The sequence below is a fragment of the Varroa destructor genome, unplaced genomic scaffold, assembly GCF_002443255.2.
Source record: "Varroa destructor unplaced genomic scaffold, Vdes_3.0 BEIS01000004.1, whole genome shotgun sequence".
NCBI lineage: Eukaryota > Metazoa > Arthropoda > Arachnida > Mesostigmata > Varroidae > Varroa > Varroa destructor.
The window spans coordinates 25,239,200-25,260,745 of NW_019211457.1; the positions used below are offsets into that span (position 1 = coordinate 25,239,200).

General features: G+C 41.1%; 1 protein-coding gene across 4 annotated transcripts in view; it reads left to right on the forward strand.

Moving 5' to 3' along the window:
• Pino (protein pinocchio) overlaps nt 1–21,546 on the forward strand; it is a 117,085-nt gene that overhangs the window by 57,055 nt on the left and 38,484 nt on the right. The window contains exons 1-2 of one of the 4 annotated variants that reach the window (XM_086987341.1): nt 6,517–6,565; nt 9,204–9,284. The exons of 2 other annotated variants lie outside the window; for them this stretch is intronic. In XM_086987341.1, the coding sequence (XP_086843467.1) occupies nt 6,532–6,565; nt 9,204–9,284 (115 nt within the window). In that variant the 5' untranslated portion in view covers nt 6,517–6,531. Of the gene's footprint in view, nt 1–6,325; nt 6,566–9,203; nt 9,285–21,546 lie in introns of those variants that run through there. One more of the 4 variants, XM_022804804.2, reaches the window with a different exon arrangement.

Genomic DNA, 21,546 nt, shown 5'->3' on the forward strand with positions numbered 1-21,546 from the left:
CGACATGTAACGGCGGCCCACATATAAGCGAAATGTAAGCAGCGATTTACCATGTACGCACTGTATACCAGAGTCCAGACATAATAAATTCATTTTTCGGTGGTCTAAAATAAGACACCAGCAGCAGCAACAACCCGCTCCTCTTTAAAAGATCTTTCTTAGATATACGTATGCACTCCGTAGAGAGAAAACCCAAATTGCATACCCTAAAACAGTACATTTTGCGCTACAACGGAGTCGAGCGTTCGTTGCTAGATTGTACGCTTATGGGTATATAATAGACTTAATAACTTTGTCAATAATTTATGTGTGGATCAGGCAACGCAATTAGTAATGATCCGCTTTCCTAAATCAGTGCTGAGTTGCATTGATCCCGTATGACAACTACACGGGCCTAGCTACGATTGGCTTTACCCGAACGCATACTCCCTACATACAACTTTTATTCATTCACAGAATTCATTCAGCGAGAAATTTACCACTTATGCAGGTTACTTTTTTTTTTTTCTGTCATCTCCGTAACGGCCTTAATTCATATACTTGATACATATCGGAAGTCGTCTTATAACGGATACGCGCGAAACATCGATATGGGGTGGCAAGGAGGCAAGTAAAAATAGGCGATCAAAAGATTAGAGCTGAAAGGCGCCTATCACTAGCCCCTGGTGGCGAAGACGATCATATAGTAGCGTCCGATTTTCATCAATGGCCGATTCAATCAACACAATAGGCGTATTTCCTCGTCGAGCCGATCCCTGTCTGTCTCTCTCTCTCTCTCGGTTTCCTTCACCTGTTCGCTTATAGTAGTTATTATTTCTATAGAAGCTCGACTTGAATAAAACAAAAAATGCTACCGGCCTTTTTTCCGTATGGTGGCAAAAATCGGCAATTAAATTTAGAAGTTCTACCCGACATGTGGACCATTTACAAAATGTATGCAAACAGAGCAGGTTTCGATCTAGGCGCTGCACAAGAGCAAAGGAGATTCTGCAAGGCGTATTTAACCTTTTTTTTTCTTTACCAACTACTACATGAGCGCGTGTGGCTACGCTTAGGCTCGATACGTTTATAGACACGTTGCGTGAGTAACACACGCGCATATACCATGGTCGTCAACACGGCCGCCAGGGGGATTTGATGTCGCGAGTGGCCGAAGTCTAATAGTGCCGGTTAAGCGGAATTACTTATGGGATTGGTTCGATTCATTCCGTTTTTAATAGCTCACGGCGACGGAAACCGTAGTAGCGGGGTCTTGTCTGGCCATGTTTGCTGCCACCGCAGCTTTCAAGATCGTCTTCGAATATTTCTACGACGAATCTGCCGACATGATGCCTATACTTAATGCAGGCGTAGGAAGGGATATTGTGACCACTGCTTAGTTGGCATGGTCCAAGTCGTCTATAGTGAGTGGGCTTATGTTACGTTGTGTCATATACTGATTCCTCCAATCGTTTCCATTACTATTGCCGATCTAAAGGAACTGTTAACCTGAACGATGTTAACCGCCACAGCTTTGGCGACGCCGTCCAGTCCAGCCACCGCGAAGAGGAATTAATTAATGATCTGAAGTTGTAAGTTATGTCCACCGAACCACCTCTTCCGGACGATGTTAGATCGACGCGTAAATTTAACTTACAAGCATCATGTGACGTCGAAGTAGCTCGTAGAGTTTAAGCGCTGTTCGTCGCTATCGCAGACCGACGAGGAACCATTCATAAGATATTCAGTCAAATAACGATCGATTATAGATCGATATGGATAAGAATCGATTAAAAAAAAAGTGGGGCAGCATTAAAACTAATATTTTTTTATGGAAAGATTGAACGAAAGTGAAGTCACGTGAAGTTCAGAGAACATAGCTCCGACATATTAAGCAGGCTGAGTTGGATGAGCTGTTTTGACATCAATTAGACTGCTAACTCATCATCAACCGAAGTGTTCGTATGAAAAAAAATTTGGGCTAATACTGTGATCGTATTTTTTTCTTCTGCTAACTTTTTAAGTGCCGTTATTTATGTGAAATGTTGATGTTTGAACTTTTATTAGCGCACAAACTTATAGAAATTGAAGTTTATAATTGTATCGGTTAATTAGCAATGTAAGTAGTTGCATGGTGTTTTCTACTACATAGAAGCTGCCCATTTTAAGGCCGTTTTCTTTCTCTATTTATTATAAATAAAACTATTTTTAACAGTATTTGAACGGTCTCATAACAGCCTGATTGCACGTACTAAGCTGTCATTAGTGCGTATTTTGCTCGCCCACTGGGGTCGAATCTTACACATCGTATGGCTTTGCTGGAACCATCTTTTGGATGACATGTAGAAACGACGCTGTACCGTTTATATTAGGGCTAGTCATCGGGCCTCAACCGAAATATTGAAGAAACAATTCTAACTGGCTCAAACTATTATTGTAGGCAGACAAGTTGCATAGCGAACAGCTGTATTTCTTATTTCTACAGAAGGTAAGAACGAGTATCGCTGTCTGGAAGGATTCCCTTCCTTAGATTATCTTGAAAAGCAGCGCCTTACGGAACCTTCGACACGTAATGTCACGCAGTAGTTAACCTTACCTAAAAATTCTCTCACACGTACACCAGTCAGCTGGGGTTTAGAAAACAAGGGCCATTGTCCACTCTTAGCCAACCCTTTAAATCTCGGAGTCCTGGGTATGCCAACTCTTAACGAAACAAGTACTCCGGATAAGATATGGGACAGCGGCTTTTACTAAATTACTTTAGTAATTTAAGTTTTCAGTGGTCTTCACCCGACCGACATTGCTAATAGTTATACGAAATGTCTATATTATGGGCGTGAGGACTTGTGACGTGCCGCGAGGAATCGTAATTTCAAGTTAAGTTAGAGTTTCAATCACCTATGAGCTGCTTCCCATTTCCGACCGGGTAGTTCAGCAACGTGTATTCGACGACCGTTTTATCCCAACAACGTGACGTGGCCGTCGTTCTTCATTGTCACGATGTCGAATCAATTGTGACACGACCTTATGCCAGTGGAGCCGTATAGTTAAAATATGCGTTCGTTTTCCTATTTCCTGAACGATACGTACGAACCTTAGGACTCATTCGCTCATATGTACAAATTCTCACGTCTATATATGTATACATGTGAAAGAATAACATGGGCGTCATATCTATACGATCTTATACAAATTATAGAGCACTAATAGTGATGTATTATTAAAACAAGAAATCGACCTGATAAATTGCGACTTCCGGGAAATGTCGACGAGTCGAAAGGCAAAGGGTAGTATTTTGGCGACTCATTGAACAGGTTGTTGATCAAGAGGTTTAGATCGCGGTCATCTGAGACGGTTTTCTTCGTTACCTCAACAATGAATTGCCGTCACGGGTTGGATCGTTTGAACATAGTAGCTCACCTACCAGTTCCAAGATGTTTTAACCTGATTTGTGTTTCATGAATAACTAAACATAAACGAATAAGGCTACCTTACAATAATGTACTTTTAAAGCAGATTATATAGCCATTCAGTGAGAGTATCGCCTTTTTCTCCGAAGCTCTAGATATAAATAACGAAGAACTGCTTACGCGATTGTTTATTAGGCCCGAACAGGAATTAACCATTAACTTGTCATTCTCGTAGGCAAATTAAATATATACAAAAAAAAAAACACATATTCAATATGCTCGATTAAGTATATCAAGTAACGTATGACCAGGAAATGACGTCGCGACCTACGTTGCAAACAAGGGTTAAACTGACCGATTCGATCCCTCTGATGCAACGAGGTCCATCCTTGAAGAATAATCTGATTGGTTAACTTCTTCAGCAAGAGCCCCCACATCCAACTTGTCCGTTTTCTTATTTCCATGTCTTCGTTTTGTCATATATGTAAATATATATATATATATATATAGACGTCAGTAAAAGGGTGGCTTTTCCACTTTATACTTTATCCTGCTGTGGTGGCACACGTACTAGTAGAGGCAACTTCTCATGGTAGTCGTCACATTGCTCTGACTCGGCCTGACGTCATAAGGTAAATTTAGCAACGACTGCCACCACTGTCCCCATTCCAGTATCTACCATCGTAGGAATAGAAAGAATGGAGAAAGATGACCCAAACTACTAAATATACATGTCAGAATACGGCGACCCGAATCTTCCTTAATGTGAAAAGTATTTATAGAGTAACGCTAGATGTTATTTATTGCATATAAGTGTGTGTGGTAATCGACCGATGTCAACTTAGCGACGAACGTGGGTGGCGTGACACAAGATGTCAAGGCTTTTAGCCTGCCATTGTCCAAGTTTACGCCTCCGATATCGAAATTGTACGCAGCTACAGATCTGTGAAGTAAAGTTGCGTTTTCGGCAGTGAAATGTGTCACGTATTTGGTATGGCTTGGCCGTTTGGACCGTTTTTGCTACGCTACATCTGCATTGAGCTGCTGGGAGTGGTATAGCTGTTAGATATGCGTCTCAGCTTCTGCTTTTATTCCACCCTCCGTATTTTTTTCTTAAATTCGATAAGTAGCCAATCAAACGTCTGCAAGTGGATTATAGCCCTTTTAGGCAAGCGTATTACCACCCCAGTAGGCTTTCAGCTGTGCACAGCGGAGTAAAAAAAAACTTAATCATCTTTTTTACGAGCACATCACTATACCATGCTGGCATTTACCGTTGTGGGCGGTAGTACGATATTTGTTTCTTTGGTCATGTAATGTGTATATATATATATATATATATATATATCTCACAATCTGTGTTACCCACTGACTGAACAAAATCTTAGATCAGGTCGTTTGCCACGGTCCACCATAAGAAAAGCTATGGATGCCAGTCTTGCCTAGCGTCACAGAGACTCACGGAACAGACAAACTAACATACTCATAAGGCACTATGTACACACACATACACACACGAACGGAGATAATAGTTGCGGGGCAACGACTCAGTCTGCTGACCTCAACCTCCTCCTCCTCAGTATTCCTCGAGCTCTAGCTCGTTTGCTATTTGTCGCTTCGCTGTGTTGGTATCAAGACACCAACGCTCACCCCTCAATGTGGTCTTTCAGTGGGTTCACAGGGTCTTTTGCGATTCATCGCTGATTTTCAGCGTTGGCAATCTATTACCATGCATTTAGTAGTGGCTATTATATCACCGTGGGTTTTTTATATGAGTGAAAAAAAGGGACAGATGCAGGTGTGCTTTCGGGACAGGTCTGCAGATACCTGAAATAGAAAGTAAGATTTACGCCCGAATGGGTGAGGTATTACAGCACACCTAATGGTTCAATGGTAAGTGTCTCTGGACACTACAGTTAAGAACACGTCTCGGTTTGGGAAAAAACAGAGGCAAACAAACAATTTGTTTCATTCTGGAAGCGGATAGTTTTCTCAAGTAATGCATTGCGCATTGAAAACATAAGAAGGTGAAAGCAAACCGTACAGGACAGAGCAAAAAATTTTATATCCATTCAAGTCGAGTGACAATTGAAAGGCATTTCAATCACACAATGAAATGATTTCCATATAAAAAGGATCGTGTGAAAATGTAAGGAGCTATAATAAAAGTGGGTTAATATAATTTTTTGTACATGTTATACACTGCACCAGGATGTTCGATATTAGTAGGTGGTAATCTCACTCTCGACCCTGGCCTAGGGTCCCTCGTTATTTTCTGCAGATTTTTCGGGGACCGTCGATTTTGCCCTAGTGACATTAGGGACGGGCAAACCAACGGAAGCTGACCTCGGCCCAGACTAGTGACGGCGAGCCAAAGACATGACCTGGAAAAGTAAAGACGCTTGGTGCTTGTTGGCCTCTATGGGCTTATCAGTCATATAATGTAACACTGTACCGAGATGGCCTAGTTTTTGAGGAACGGTCGGTGGCGCTGTTTGGCAGTGACGAGGTCCTGCAACTTGTCATATATTCGAGATGTTGATCAGGGAGTGGCCTTTGTATCTGCAAAAACTACCAGTGCATGCATGAATACACTTCATTCAGAGACTGCTCGCATAGTCAACTACGTACGCGGCCATTATTTACAAAGATTTACATGATAAGGCAAAGCGTCGTAAGGAAGACAAAGCGAGAGAAGAAAAACAGTTCGGTTTGTAGGTGCGGCATAGGCAATGGAAAGGAGGTGATAGGTCGGCCAGTCCCCACCAACCGTCCGTCCATTTGTGAAAACGAACGACGAATGTCAACAGATAATGAGACCGACCTTTTGCAGTTGCTGACAAAGCGGAAGCAGGAGAGATCGCCTGAGCTTTCGAGAAAAGGCGTTATGGAACGTAGTATAGGGCAGCAATATCTTTTGGTTGGAGCTGAGCTAAGTCTAACTCAACCTTATGAAGTGCGGCCGGTTTGAGCAGGTCGTTCGAAAGGTGACTGTTCAATACGTGATGTGCCTTATCTATGGCAGCTTATGCCTGGGCCTTCTCAGTTGTGTACCAACAACTATCGAATAGTCGTAAACAAAAAAAAAACAAATGAACTTCGCCGAAAAAAGCTTCGTTGCGCGTCCTTTTCTCCTTCATGCATGCAGGCAAGCCAGTTTGATAGTCATCCAAACGGTAAGTATGCAGTTAACCTAGTAGGCGCCAGTAATCTTCATGTAATTTTGTGTGTTTTTCTTTTTTGTTTCCAGGAGAATTATTTTTTTTTCATATTGATGAGAACATTGATTTTCATTTTACTCCCTCTAGTTTGCAAAGCGACCCGCTTAGATGTCCCTATGTGGCCCGTACATGCTGAGCCGCATCCTCAACGCGATTGCGAGATAATTGAAACAAACTATGGTGGGCTTCACCTTCAAGGTGAAATAAATACACCGTGTAATGGAACGCACAGGACGTCTGGAAGCGATTGAAGGGATAGGCGTGTAGAGGGAGTCGCAAAGATTCGTGTAAATCTTTGGAATTGTGCGGTTTTCAAAGAATCATGTGTTTTATTAACACAGCTTGTGGAATATGTGTCGATGGCTCTCGATTGGGAGCGTGTTATTTTACTCACAAAATCTTGCCTTCAAACTAATCGGACTTCATGATATTTTTTATGATATATTTATTGAAAATACTGACTTCCGACAAATTCCATAGAATAATCGATAGTAACGCACCTTAAGGGAGACGCATTAGCCACCCATATCACGCCCCAAGATTAGTCCATATAAGTTATGCTCACGAACTTTACTAGATTTTCAAAAAAATTTTTTCTACTATATCACCTAGCGCCGTGTTTATATTTAGATAAATCTTCCTGAAAATCGATCTCTGAATGGTTTTTGGGGTTATATCTATCTACAAATAAATACATGCGCAGTTTTTATTTGTATTTAGTTAAAAAATGAATACAAATTATAAGGTTGATCTTTATTACTGATACTTTGCAATATATTAAGGCAGTGTTGTTTGTACAACAAGTTTGATAGAACACGAGATAAGCAAAACAACTGTAATTTGGTGAGTACCACGTTAAGCGCTGTATATTCCATTGTATATTCGTATAAGCGTACTAAATTACTTTTCAAACGTATTTCGTTCTCGTACGATGACTATTTTCGTACGAAACATACGATTTTGACGGTGCTGGCCAACACTGATCGCACGGGTGTTTCGTCTAAGTAGCTGTTTGCAGCGGTGCTAAATCTAGAATTTTTTGCTCATTTCTCAATTAAAACACTGTGTGCTACATGTTATTGGAAGGTGTATGTACCGACAGACACAAACGGGTCTCGGCGCAGACGTCGAGTAGATTGTTTCATTGGGCCATCAGACATTCGTTTCTATTACCCGTCAATAGGACAATAAATATATAAGGATAGTTAGTAGGCCTGTTTATTATTTCGCTGTTTAAAGAATAGGACGCAAACAACGGTAACCAATTTTTGTGAAGCGACATCGAGTTGCTGCGGCCAATATGCCAATATATTGACTACAGATCCAGGCCAAATATGCGGAGGATCTTTAGCTTTGTCAGCCGCCCTTGTCCTCACTATCTGTACGTGGGTAGAGCTAGCTCAGAGTCGGGCCTGACAGAGTCCTTGAAAGTTTACCTGGGCGGTGACACCTTTCCACTGGGTGGATCCCGTTATCGGTGCCACTGATTCGTGAAAAATATCTGTTGGAAAAGCAGCAATTGTGTGAAATAAGCGTAGCTACTACGTTCGTCTGATCCGGATACTGTCCGGATAAAATAGTTTTGAACTATGGCTAGCGAAAACCACCTACAATGCCCTGAGATAAGCGTGTATTTTTAATAGCCGTACTATATAATCCACTATAGATCAGTGGAGTAACAGCACAGGTTACTCTGCTGGAAAGTTTTCGTCCAGTTGTCAGTAAATATGTATAAAAACCCATGCTTTTTAGAACCAATATCATTAAGAAAACAGCATAGAAACAACAGCCGTTAGCTCTGTCGCCAGGAACGCTGACCAAACAAATTGTACTTTTTGTTTACACAAATTATGTAGTAGTTGTATCACTAACACAGACCTGGCAGCAGTAGCTCCTAGTAATAGAATACAAAAAAAAATAACACTGAAACCATTTTAATCAGTGGCAAGCATTGTATCTATCTCGAGTATATTTACCTGGCAACGTTGCTTAGCGTTGGTCAAATTGACGATTAAATATTTCCCGGAACGAATTTACGCGATCTGGATAGCTGGGAATTCACTAAAATACTCCTATTTTTGAGGAACTATAAGCCTTAGCTTTTCTTGCCACGTATCTAATCCCCATCGTTGTGACGCTCACCTACGGAATGGCCGTTGTTTAGGTCTATCCAATACACCAAGGCCCCAATTACATAACGCTGGTTAAATCGATTATATAGTGTTGGCAATTTTCGTGTTACTCATATTATTCACAACTATCATTGTGCTTACATGATTATTTACTGAACTTACCTAATCAAGTTCTCGTTTCGCGTTCAGTAGTTTTCCTTGAAGATACTGCTTGTAGGTAAGAAGTGAAGCCCGATCAAGTGGTAACGATCGAAGAAGCGTTTAGGTGTCATAAATCGATATATTATGTGTACTCATCATTTACATAATAGACAGTCAGTGGCATACCTCAGCGAGGTAAAGCTGCGTCGTACATCATCAACATGCGTGACTTGATCAAGCAACGGGAACATAGATGATGGCTATTTAGCTCTTCTGGGATATTGCACATAGTTTACCCGTTAGTTGTTTGTGTCGCCCAGGACCAGCCCCATCGGATCGAAGCGACTCGACGGATGCCGATTTCGCTGCACTCATTCAGCCTAACGGAAATATATACAATGGTAATAATCAAATTATCGGTTAAAAACAACATTCAATGAAATTATTTGACTTTAAGGGGAATATACTGCTACTAATTGCAGAGCCATACATTTCAACTGTGGTTATATATATATATATATATATATATACGTATATGTATATATATATATATACACATATACGAAATAGTAGTCGGACAGCTAAAAGAAGTCTTAAACATTTGTCTCCACAGTAGGATACAAAGTATTCATTTCTTCGATACATATACCTTTTTCGATACGAAAGCAAAGCTTGTTTATCCTTATGTCGGTAGTACGTTGGTACGTACCGTGACGTCGGGCGACGGTAGTAAGTCTTGCCAGTAGACCATTTACGCTTGATTTCGTACCGTCGCGCTCAGAAACTAGTTCCACTTTTACTTAACAGCCTCAGAATGACGTCAGCGTAAAGTATACATGTGCGTAGGCCACATTTGGACCGTACTTAGGCTAAATTTAGATTAAACTGTGGAAGGTGAAAATGTGAATACGGGCGGCTTTTCTCTCCTCACGGTAACTGCAATAACGAGCCGATCTTTGGACCTTTCCTAAAACAAAGAGGATATCCTGCCATACACTTGTTGATAGACCTAAGGTTTCTTTTTTGCCTGTTTGTCCTATTTGTATATAAGTTGTCAGTTCATTTCGGTGAACATTAGTTTCGCAGATGCACTGGTGAGACGGCACGATTAAACCACCAACGGCTGTATTAAGCTCCACTTTGCGCACGAGCTTGAAGCTAAATCGGCTTTACATATTTGCTGATCCAGTTCAGAAACATAAGCTCAAAAAACGTTACGTGCACATTTGCTTTCCATACCTAGGTTAGGTTTAAACATCATACACGGTGGACGATGCCAAGCGAGTCGAAATATGTTTCACGTGATACGATATTGCAAGTGGGGCTGACTTAATCTATTAGTAGATCAGTAGCTCTATACTTAATAACTCATCTCGTCAGATGAATGACCATGCTGCCTTTACTGTCCCTGAATGATCTCTGATAGATTTCTGATATAAACCGATTTACTTGGTACAGCTAGCTCAGAGTATTGATAGTCTTCGATTTTATAAGAATACGTCTAGTTGGAATTGAAAAAATCAGATACTATTACTTTTTGTTAGCTCGATATGCATTATATATTCATCCTGAAATTAGTCTTCGGTGGCCAAGTGCTTATAGTTGACCTTTTTTTTTTTTCTATAACCAATATCTTTTCAGATTAACTTAACTGAAACTGCTTGGAAGTTCATAGAAAAGCAACATGAATGTCAAGGGCAAAAACTATTCGATAGTTGGTTAATGCTATAGTCTACATCTAAGGTCGGGAAGAGTTATAAATGGCATTTTAAAAGGGCATTTCATAAAACACTGAATTTTGGTAGTTCGCTGTGTTTTGGAGTTCCCTATAGCTGAACTTTGATTCAAGCTTTCTCCGCTTCAAGTAGAATTAGATCTCTAATGTCAGTTAGTGATTGTATTTATGCTCATCACTAACCGTTTGCTGAGATGTCTGAGCGTCGTAAACGCTAACTTTTGTTTCTTCGATCATTCCGTCCCCTTGGGTGACAACTCATTGACGTCATCACAGTATTATATATTGAACCTTCCAAGTTCATATCAGGGAGCGAACAGTCGTCCCAGCCGCCATGATTCTGACGGTGACGGCGGTCAAAAGTAGAGCTAGGTTTGTGGTGTCGTCCATCGTTTGAAGTGGATACAATGGTACCAGAAGGTTAGTGGCGTGCCTTGTTCTTTTGGTGGTGATCCGGATTGTTTTGTTGTTGTTAATTGTGAAGGTCGACTGGCAGATATGTGTCCTGCCGATAACGGATCGGCCAGCTTAACTTGGTACAGTTCAGCTGAACAGCCAGTGTCAATGACCACTTGCGATTTGTTGGCCTCGACGAGAGGAGGTTACCTTAACTGCAGCGAAGATGCCCCCTTATCACATTTAACCGTTCTGATCGGAAGGGCAGGCACAAAACGACAAAAGACAGTCGATCGATACATATATGGCATCAGAATTGTTTGCACGGCTTTTTGTGTGTAGGGCTTAGAAATCTATTAAAATGTTTAGATAGTAATAATAAATATCTGTTTAACAGGATATATACGACGTAGAATAGCGTTCACAAACCTGTCTCACAATGCATTAATCATTAGTGGGTAAATGAAATGTCAACACAAAGTACGTTGTACGATGTACGACGACGAACGTTGAAAATGCTTGATCCTATTTTGGATTAAATTGAAAAGCATTTGACCTCGAAAGTACGTCCCAATTATGTGGGTTATTATTAGTTATTAGATCCCGAAGACCATATGTATGCTGCGACGGTTAAACGCGCTACGGTGTATATCACGACGAGGTCACTGGGGAACAATAGCTGAAGACTTTTTAATGCAACCTTTAATCGACCCTTAGTTACACACTTACGCGCTATTGAGCTGGGTCAAGGATGGGGCGGAGATGAGAGAAGCTAGATCTACAAAACGTACCGTCCTTCGTATTAGCGGACGACTCAAGTAATTCCACTAACTTAAAGTGGTTGAATTCGAAATATTCTTTATTGTTTATGCTACTAACTAAAATTCTGGATAAGAGTCGATATTGTGTTATTGTCGAAGTTTTACCTCTTCTTCGGTTCAACAGCCAAAAACCGGTTAGTTCTCGTGTTTTGCATCAATCTGATACGTAGAAAATACAGAGGACAAATTTAAAATACTATAAATACTTTCAATAAATTACTTATAGAGGTTTAACTTCGTACGAAATGTGAGCCACAGTTTTATGCATGCATATTGGATCTCGCAGGTAACTTAAGCGATCACCTTATTTTGTCTACGGGGCTAAATTATATCAAAGACGCTAAGGAGAATGTCCTACACAAGACCTCGTGCCTTTTTATAAATAGACTAGATTTTCACAAGAATAAATGGAGTACAAAAATAAAAAAAAAATAGGAAAAAAAAAACAAAAATATATCTAAGCTCGCATGGCTCTAATGTTTACAACTTTTCGCTTCAGACTGACGAGAACTCCTTCACATCGTTAGCTTTTAGCCAAACAGGGAGATATTGTCTAGAAGAATCTTCTAGACACGTATGCATATGTGTCATAATATTTATGCACCCGTACATGTTCCTTTAAATTTTTTTAACGAGTTTTTTTTCGTTATTCTCCGAAAATGTTCTTATGACGGGCTTTTTACCGATGTTACTATTTTGAAGTATATTATTGCCTGATATTAACCTCCCGCTTAGCCTACCGACCTCCATTTCGTATCTGATCATATTAGCCTTTTCCCCGTTTATCATCTTACCCTCATTATGATACTTTGCAATTCTCTAACTTCTCTGCGAAATCTGCTCGAGTGCGTTTGTGCGTAGGTTTGTTTCAGGATAGGACGCTTTACATTATCTAACGAATTGACCTCTTTTGTTTCCATTTTAAGCACCTTCGAACCGTTCGCTGTATGCGCGTGCGATAATATGATAATAATATACTAATCACTGCAACACTGAGCGTGCTCTTTGAGCCATCGATTCTTATTTACAGACCGCACACGCGTACGGCCATTATGGAAGCGCCCATATGTTCCTATAGGTATATAATCTTCCGGGAAACGCGTGGTGCCCCTTGGCAGTTTCTTAGTTCGACTGCTTTCCACATCACTATAACGTTATAGCCTAATTTCGACTAATGTTAGCATTTACCGAGGTAGTTTCTTTTGCCGTACCAAAGTCTTGCCATTTGTGTTTCTTTATCTTGTGCTTATATACTGTAGCTTTAGATTATTCGTCATCCATTACAGACTGTCTGCTAACGAATCGACCTTTAGTTTTAGCCGAAAATAGCTGATACAGTTCTTGCCGATGTTACCATTAAAAACCAAACTTCCCATAACACTTCAACAGTAACATGTCTATCTGTGAACCTCGGGAAGGACACATGTGAGTTGTACCATGTTAGGCTCATGCTAGAGGCTAGCCGTCCGATCTAGTACCCAACGGCAGTTCTGGACATAAAATTCGAATTATTTAATTCTCAGCCAGTGGCGTGATCTGGCTTTTTTCGTCACGTTGCTGCCCTGGACTCTGGTACGTTTCCATATTACACTGGACGCTTTCTGCCATAAACCAGCAGTCGGTAGCAGTTCGCGGGAACGTCCACGCTTAGATGACATATTATGCCACGCTGCCGTCCTTAACATGTTAACATCTGCGATAGTAGAAGCGGCAGCGGTAACAACGCTTGTTATAACGAACAGACGCGATGCACCGCTGACGTTCGCTTACCGAGCAGGTTCATGTAACCCACCGATTCTCCCACGCAAACATATTTGTAAACATGGATACACTCGAATATGCCCGTGAGTGCATTATTGCGCTAGCTGAACAGTATCACACACAAAAATGGCGCAAAACAGCAAGAACATTCAGTCGTTTTAAAAGCGAGGTGCTGTGAATAGATAGACAGTTGATGGGAGGACGGATTGTTACTTGAAGGCGCTATGTAAAGAAATACAGGCATATAAACGGTTTTGGAGGAGGCTTCGAGCAAGACAGGAACGACCGGTGATGAAAGAACACTGCATATTTAGTGTGTGTTATCGTTTAGGGTGGATTGGAAAAGCCAAGATGGTTGGTGGAGAATACGCAAAGAATGCGAGACCAGGCCTTGAGGTGTCTGTCGAAAACCCGTTGACGTTTATGAAGAGTAAGATGGCGGATGAGCTGTGTCCTTGTCATTCTTGTGCTTAACGAATAAAATAAGGTCGAAAGACCTGAAATTATTAGTGAGGAATAACAGTTATACCTAGGAAGAATACAAATCGAAAATGTAACCAGCAATAGTAATACTGATCAAAACAAGTTCTATAGAGGTCGATAATGTCAATGGAAATCCTACCATTATTAAAGTTAAGTGCTTTTCCTTCTAATTCTTCTCATATTGGTAGCGGAGTATAAGTTTCATAGTTCCTTGCCACGCGGATCCAGGAAACTTGTTTCTCCTTGTCCAAGTTTTGGAAATGAATGAGGAACAAGGTAGCATACAACTGAAAGCCACAATGAGCTCTTTGAGTCAACTGGTCGCCCATATCTGCAAAACTAAGTTATTTTATGCATAGGGTTTTCTAACTTGCTTCTGTGCACAAATAAAAGAACGCGTTTTCAATTGATTAGCCGGAATTAAGAAAATTCATATCCGTTATCCTGTTCAGGTAAGTTTTTCAGTCTAGTTCCTTTAATGACTTATCTGAAGCATTTCAACGGAAACTATTGTAACAAGTTTGTTGATAATTAACCTTTTTTACCGAACGTTTTAAATTCTTACAGTCCGGGCGTGACCGCAGGCTTTACATTGTAGCCTTAAACGTCTTGTTGTAGTCGAACCGTCTTTCCTTACGCCTTCAGACGTCCAATGCGATTAATAACATTTAAAGGCTAATGTATCGATTATTTTCGTTCCATGTCTTCAGCTTGGGATTGAGCCAAGGATAGCTTGGGTGGTGCGCTAAATCATTAGAAACCGATAGTCTGAACAAGTATCTAATAATAATGAGAATACGCATGTCACCACTATCATCATCGTAAGAGCACTCACTCCCGTAAGCCTCTCGAAGGGCCCTACCCTTCACTAGGTCAAAACGTTACTGGGTCATCGGGCAGCTACCTCAAAGAACATGTAGATTTCTAATAGTATCAGTGATAGGGTCTCTCGTTGGTTTCAGTAGCAGTATGGTACAAGCATAAGTGACAACGACAACACAGAGCAGTTGTCGGCGTTTCCCGCTGTATGGGTTGTATGGAAGCCATAGGACCGCCAGACAGTCGACGCGCCGAATAGCGTGGTTAGTAATTTTTGGAATGATAATCCTCGTGGTAGTCTAGAATAGCAGGTGGATATCGATTCACGCAGAAACAGACGAAAACGAAGAAACGGGATAAAATTGGAGGCAGATCACAAAGAAAGCAAAGTTCCTTGCATCATGAACGGATCGCAACGCCAGATAGTATATCAATGTTTTCTAAGTTCTGCTCGTAATCTTGGCCGGTTATGAGCTTACTTGGAATTAAAGCTGTAACTGTCAAGGCATGCACCATTAGAGTAGTACGTTGATAATATTCAAGTTCGAATAATTCACTAAACATACATTTCGACAGCTAGATCCTAAGGAAGGGGAATGTTTGAAAGTTATATAGGATTCAGGTGATCTGCCATATTTCAAAGGGCCAATTTCTTTATTTATCTCCAATTTGACTATTTCTATTTACGACGCATTATTACTATCTAATCTCATAGCACTTACGCGCGATAATAATTCAAAAAGCCTCAGAGAATTACCGGTCTCGGTTAGGTTCCACGTACTATGAATACAAGAATCATAGAAGGAGCTTGATATCTTGACGCACTGGAGTCGGGGCCAGAGGGTCGTGTCAAACGTATATAAAGAGCTGTTAGTACGTTCGGGACGGGTTTCTTCTATATACAGAACGGTGTTCTTTCCGAGTTTACTTTACTTCGACAAGGAGGATTTCTTAGGGGCGTCCGATGTGTAAATCTTTTTATTTACTTCCCAGCGTGTCCATAGCCTCTGTAGATACGCGACGTATCTTTTATCTAATGCATACATATATATGTGGAGAGAAAGTCGGTTTGCTTATGACCTGGACACTTTTGGCTGCTCAGAAGAAACGGCCGCAGATCCTGCTGCGTTATCCTGAATGTTAACCAATCTATTATGGAACATAACAAAGCCAAAAGCACAATTTTCGTGCCAAAATTTAGTTATTATGGTCAAGAAAAAAAAAAAAATATTTGTAAATATAACGCGCACATAGTCAGGCACTTCGCAAGTCTACCTCGGTTAGATATTTGAAACAAAGCAAATCAGTCTCTGTGAGCTTTCTAGCTGTGGGATGCTTTTTTAATGTTAACAGCAATGAACATGGCCAAAGTGAGCGAAAAAGCACTCTAGAATTTTCCCATGCCCCATTACAAAAGCTCTTGATTTGAGGTGTTTTCTTTCTAACGTTGAAATCTCTCCGGACAAATAGTCCCGCTAAAAGTGCGTAGTATCACAACACCTCTGCTTTCTATGGACTTAACAGGGGCAAAATAGGAAAAATAGCTATAATAGCAATGTTTCTGTTGTACTTTTCAAAAGGACATTGATGAACAGCTTCAGACACGTTCAAAAGCTTCGCTTTCCCGATCATTGATAGTAAAGATGTAGCGGAACCTTATTCAGTACGATAATTTAACTTCAAAGAACACTGAACATGCCTAACAGGGAAAGGCAAAATCAGGCCCACTTCTCTTTCCACTTCCAGTACTGCTCGCTGCACATATGTTCACGTTCCAGGATATTCACCTCAAGCATCTAGAACATGTACTCTCTCAAGGGTGGTTGCTAGCCCTTCAAGGGTGCGACAAAGCTGAATTTTAGCTAAATGACGCTAAGTTTTATTAATTGGCCGCTATTGCTACTATAACATCGGTAGAGACGAACTATAAGAAAAAGGTCGGCTCTCCTACACAATTACACACAATTAGCACAATTACACAACTCCTACGATGAACTGGGGTTCATAGTCCGTTCATACTTCAAGTTTAGCGACTTAGCTTGGAGTCGCTGATTTTCTCGTTGCTGCCAGCCAGATCGAATCTACGTATTTTAGCTATTTATTTGATACAATCCAAATCCTCAAGTTAATGAGAGAATCCCAAATTCGGCAGATACCCAGATTTTGCTTTCGCCGTATATAAGCAATTTTTTTGGAAGGTCCAAATACTTCCGAATTTCTGTGTTGATAAACAGTACTAGTACTAGCAATTATCAAAAGGAAAGTAACCAAGTACGCGTGCTGGTTGGTAGTTTCGGAAGTATTTTCAGTAATAAATTCTGAGTGCTGCGGGCTATTGATTTCCAATAATTTTTATGTACGTATAACATGACGTTGGGCGACTTTGTAATGTACACACATGCGGATACCGTTATGCTGCAATGCACTGACTTGTAGGTGCATTTGGTGCGCATTGCGTGAACGTTTTGTGAGCGTGTTGTCTTTAGGGGCTTTGCACATCCGACGTGCTGCACGTACTGTGTACGTCATACGATCAAAATTTGACACAACGGGATTTTGCAAAAAAGCATTTCGTATGCCCTTTGTGCGGCCTAATAATTTTTTCATACTTTTATGCTGTTACGTCTGTCGAGAAGTAAGGCTGACAGACGGTTAGGTCAATCGAAGCCACTTTTACAATACTGGCACAGTCGCTGTCTAAACGTTTTTGGCCAACGAAATTTACACGGTACCGCAAAAAATAGAGAAAAAAAAATAGACGAAAAAACGATGTCTAGCATTAGACATCTTATATAAAATAGACGTAGCACAGATGACGTTTACGAGAGGAAGTCGATAGCAGGTGATCTGCCGCCGCGACAAAAGTAACGACTCCATAAAGATTCACATAAACGTCCGTCTACAGTGAAATTTAGACTATTCGCCACTGTTGAAGATAAATTGAGAAATTAAAAATAACTGTGCAAACAATTCATTAGATGTTTGTACGAAAAACCATTGCATCGCTTTGAACTACTTATCCCTCTAACGATAACGAGCTAGCCAAAAGGTCTTTTATGTATTTGTATTTGTGTGACCATTTCTATGGTCGCGCGCATCTGTTGTAGTTCTTGCATAGAGAAGATGGCCTGAATACGTCGCGCAATTGAATCAGCCTCCTCAACGCCAGTCATGTCGACCGATGCAGAACGCATGACAAGAAGCCTGCTTTCCAGCAGAAAAGTATGATGGGATGTTCTGAGCCTTTTTGAGCATAATTATTTAATATCTGAAAGATCAACCCCTAAGGGTCAGCTGGTATTAGCTTCTGCATGGGTTATACCTAAGATAGCCTCATATACCATCAGCGATAACAACTATTAAAATCGGCGGTTAGCGTTCGGTCTAAGCACGGCTCAGTTCTATTTTCCCCTTCTTTATTTGCCCCACGGTTAAAAAAATGAATAGAAACACATTGGACTGAATATCAAGAAACGAAACTTAATTATGCGTTTACATCAGTGAGCGTACATTTCTTTCGTGAGTTTTTTTTTGGGAACACAAGGTCAACGCATTAATAGTATGCACCAGTACTTTCATACTAAGAGCACCAAACTGAGAAATCCATAAATACAAAATTGTATTTAGTCCGATTTTCTTTTATCTGAAATTCGTTTTTCTTCTTCTTTTTTTGCCCATTCGTCTACTTTTTTTAACGAAAATATGTGCACTGTTATCTATTAGTCTACTATCCCATTCTCTTTTCAACTTGAGTGGACAGAGCTTTGTACCATTAGGCCTCAGGCCAGCTACCAGACTCCCAGACTAGGCGCGGGCAAACCGGCGAATGTAGTGCAGACAGCGATGTCTGGCCGCTTTCCCGCTCGTCGGGCGGGTCCGTCCCGTAAATTGACGTCTGCTGACTAGAAGGTTCCACATGCGTCCGGAAACTCCAGCTGTGCTTATCTGAAATTCTACGCTCTGTCGGTCCCTTTTTTCCGTCGCCGCAATTACCTATGGACATTGGGCCACCACCAGCGATGCCCCCAACGTCGGCACCCGTCTGCTCCTCACCTTGCCCGCAGGGGCTACATTTTTAGATCTCACTCCGTTCCATAAAATGGCCCGTTCCGTTCGAGGCTTTTCTAGTGCCGTCACTACCAGCTATTGCGGACACACAAGACAAATATGAAGTGGTCTGAGGCAGACGAACGCCTCGACAGAATTACTGATCGTGCCCATGAATTTCCGGGCCTACATGCAGCCGGTCCAATTTAGTGACGTACAAAGCAGATGCCTAAAGAGCTCAAAACAGTAACCAGCAGCTTCGCCTACCTGCATTGCTGAAATCGACGCCTGTCTCTGGGGTAGAGAGAGAAAATCTGGCAAGCCTTCGTTGACGAACAATAGCTTCGGGTGACCATGTTACGACGAGCAATCACTTGAGTGCTATACAGTCTCATAAAGCAATAGCAATTTGTTTCGATGTTTGCTATCAAAATGAGACATTCAACATCGGTTTTCGTCCGATTTAGACGTAACCTATATTGAATAGTTCTTTGGACACAACCCTCTTTCGTACAATGGTTCCAAACGTAGCCATTCGTTCCTTTCGTTCGTATTGTTGTTGACGTTTTAAGATAATTTTTATGCCTAGACCATTTACCTCCCTTATAGCTATAATTGTACAAACACACACACACACACACGTAAAAATTGATAGCTAAACCACTCACTTATTCAAAGCTTGGACTGACCTTTCTCCGTAAGTGGTGTATGGCTTGGCAGGCATATAGACAGACACCTAAAGAATACACCTGTTCTGAACGTACATGTTAAAGTCGCAAGTTGTTCACTGTTGACGTACACGTATTTTATGCGGAATGGACCTATAGTACTGAACGATACGTCTGTAATGTAATCAGATGGAAATCGAAAGAAAGTTAGCAAGCGCTTTCTTAGTAGCGCGAATGAACGAAGTGACGTTGCCCCAGGGGTAAGGTAGGTCAAACGAAATAGAATAAAATTGTTAGGTCGCTTCAGAACACATCATGGAATAGATTACGCTACTGCTAAACAAGTCTAACCTATATGTATATATATATGATCTAGCTTTGTTAAAGAATTGCCAGTAATAATATAAATAGAAGTTTTATATTCCGCACAAAATTGTCGCTGGTAAACTTAATTTTAGCACGGTTATCACAAGTGAAGGTAAGTTCTTGACAACAGAGACAAATATAATATCGCTAATGAAATGGACGCGTTGCTATGAATATGGGTGCTGCAGATAATTTTACGGACACACATTTATATTCTGGAAACAACCTCGAAAGCGGTTCCGGAACAACCCGATATTTTCGGTATTATGCGTCACTCCTGTTTATATCTGTATCGTGTTAATAGTATGTTTCCTGGAGTCCTGCCACGATCATAGATGGAGTTTAAACAAATGATACATTATTACTTTCTAGAAGTAAAGCTTACTTCAGCATTTTACTAGTCCGATTGATGTCTGGGAGATGCCAGGCAAGAGAACAAACGTTGGGTTTACGCGGATAGTCGTAAGTCTACGGGTACGATGTCAAATGATAATATATTATATTGATCAGCAGAGGCTGTCCTTTGATCTGAGTAGCGCATATCCGAGTAATCCGAGTCCTGCTTGCCACAGGCCACAAAATTGACAGGCTGAGCACGACCTTCATTTTCTAATACCATTTTATAGTTAAATCTAGTCTACCTTCTTATGTATAGGTAGAATATGTCATACATATAATTCCATCTCTGTGGATGCCTTAACGTGTTAACCAAATGAAACGGAGTAAAAACCACCGGAATGACCAAGAGTGCGGCTCGGCTGAACTAGCTTGATGAAGGTCTTCTGCGTGCCAAAGTGGTACGCCACCCGACCGCCAGCACAACCTACAAATGTCCATACGAGAGCCACCGGACGTTAGCTGCTATTATCTCTTCTGTCTGATCGGGAAGAAGGGTCATGTGCATAACCTTAATAAATATTATTCAAGGTCAGGAAAAGACCGTCGTTTTACGAGGTTCTGAAAATGATATCGCTTTATGCGAGCTTCGCACCTAAGCCGGATCAAAATGTCTACGATGCAAATATGAATGTCGAGCCTCTCCGGCAACAAACCCAATTTGTATATTACTTTTCTCACATTTTCAAATATTTCTGATGCCTCAACCAGGAGCAGGTAGGTCGTGCAATGGTAAGCAAACGTAATGACGAGTCAAGAAAAAAACCAAGTAGAGCAGCATAACGGTAAAATGTGAACTGGCCAAATGCTTATGTTGGACCTGACCTTCGTCGCTCCACTGGCTTTCATGACGGTACGTAAAGGCCTTGAGATAAGTTTTTTTTTACTTGAACGTGAAGGGCGGAGTTTTCATAGTAGCATGACAACCTCAAGCATTGCCAAATCTCTCAGCCTCGTTTACCATTTCCACGTTCGACAGGTCTACCTCTTTCCATTCGTCGGCTAAAGGACCTTTTTGTTCGATATTTGGCTAACGTCGTCCAGGTTGACCAGGCTGTATAAGCCCAAAACAGATACTGCCCTACATTGGAATGAGGTGAGAAGCCGGCTGAAGCTAGGCTGTCCGCGCAACTAACGCCCTTCTGTTTCCAACTAACAAGCCACAGGTAAC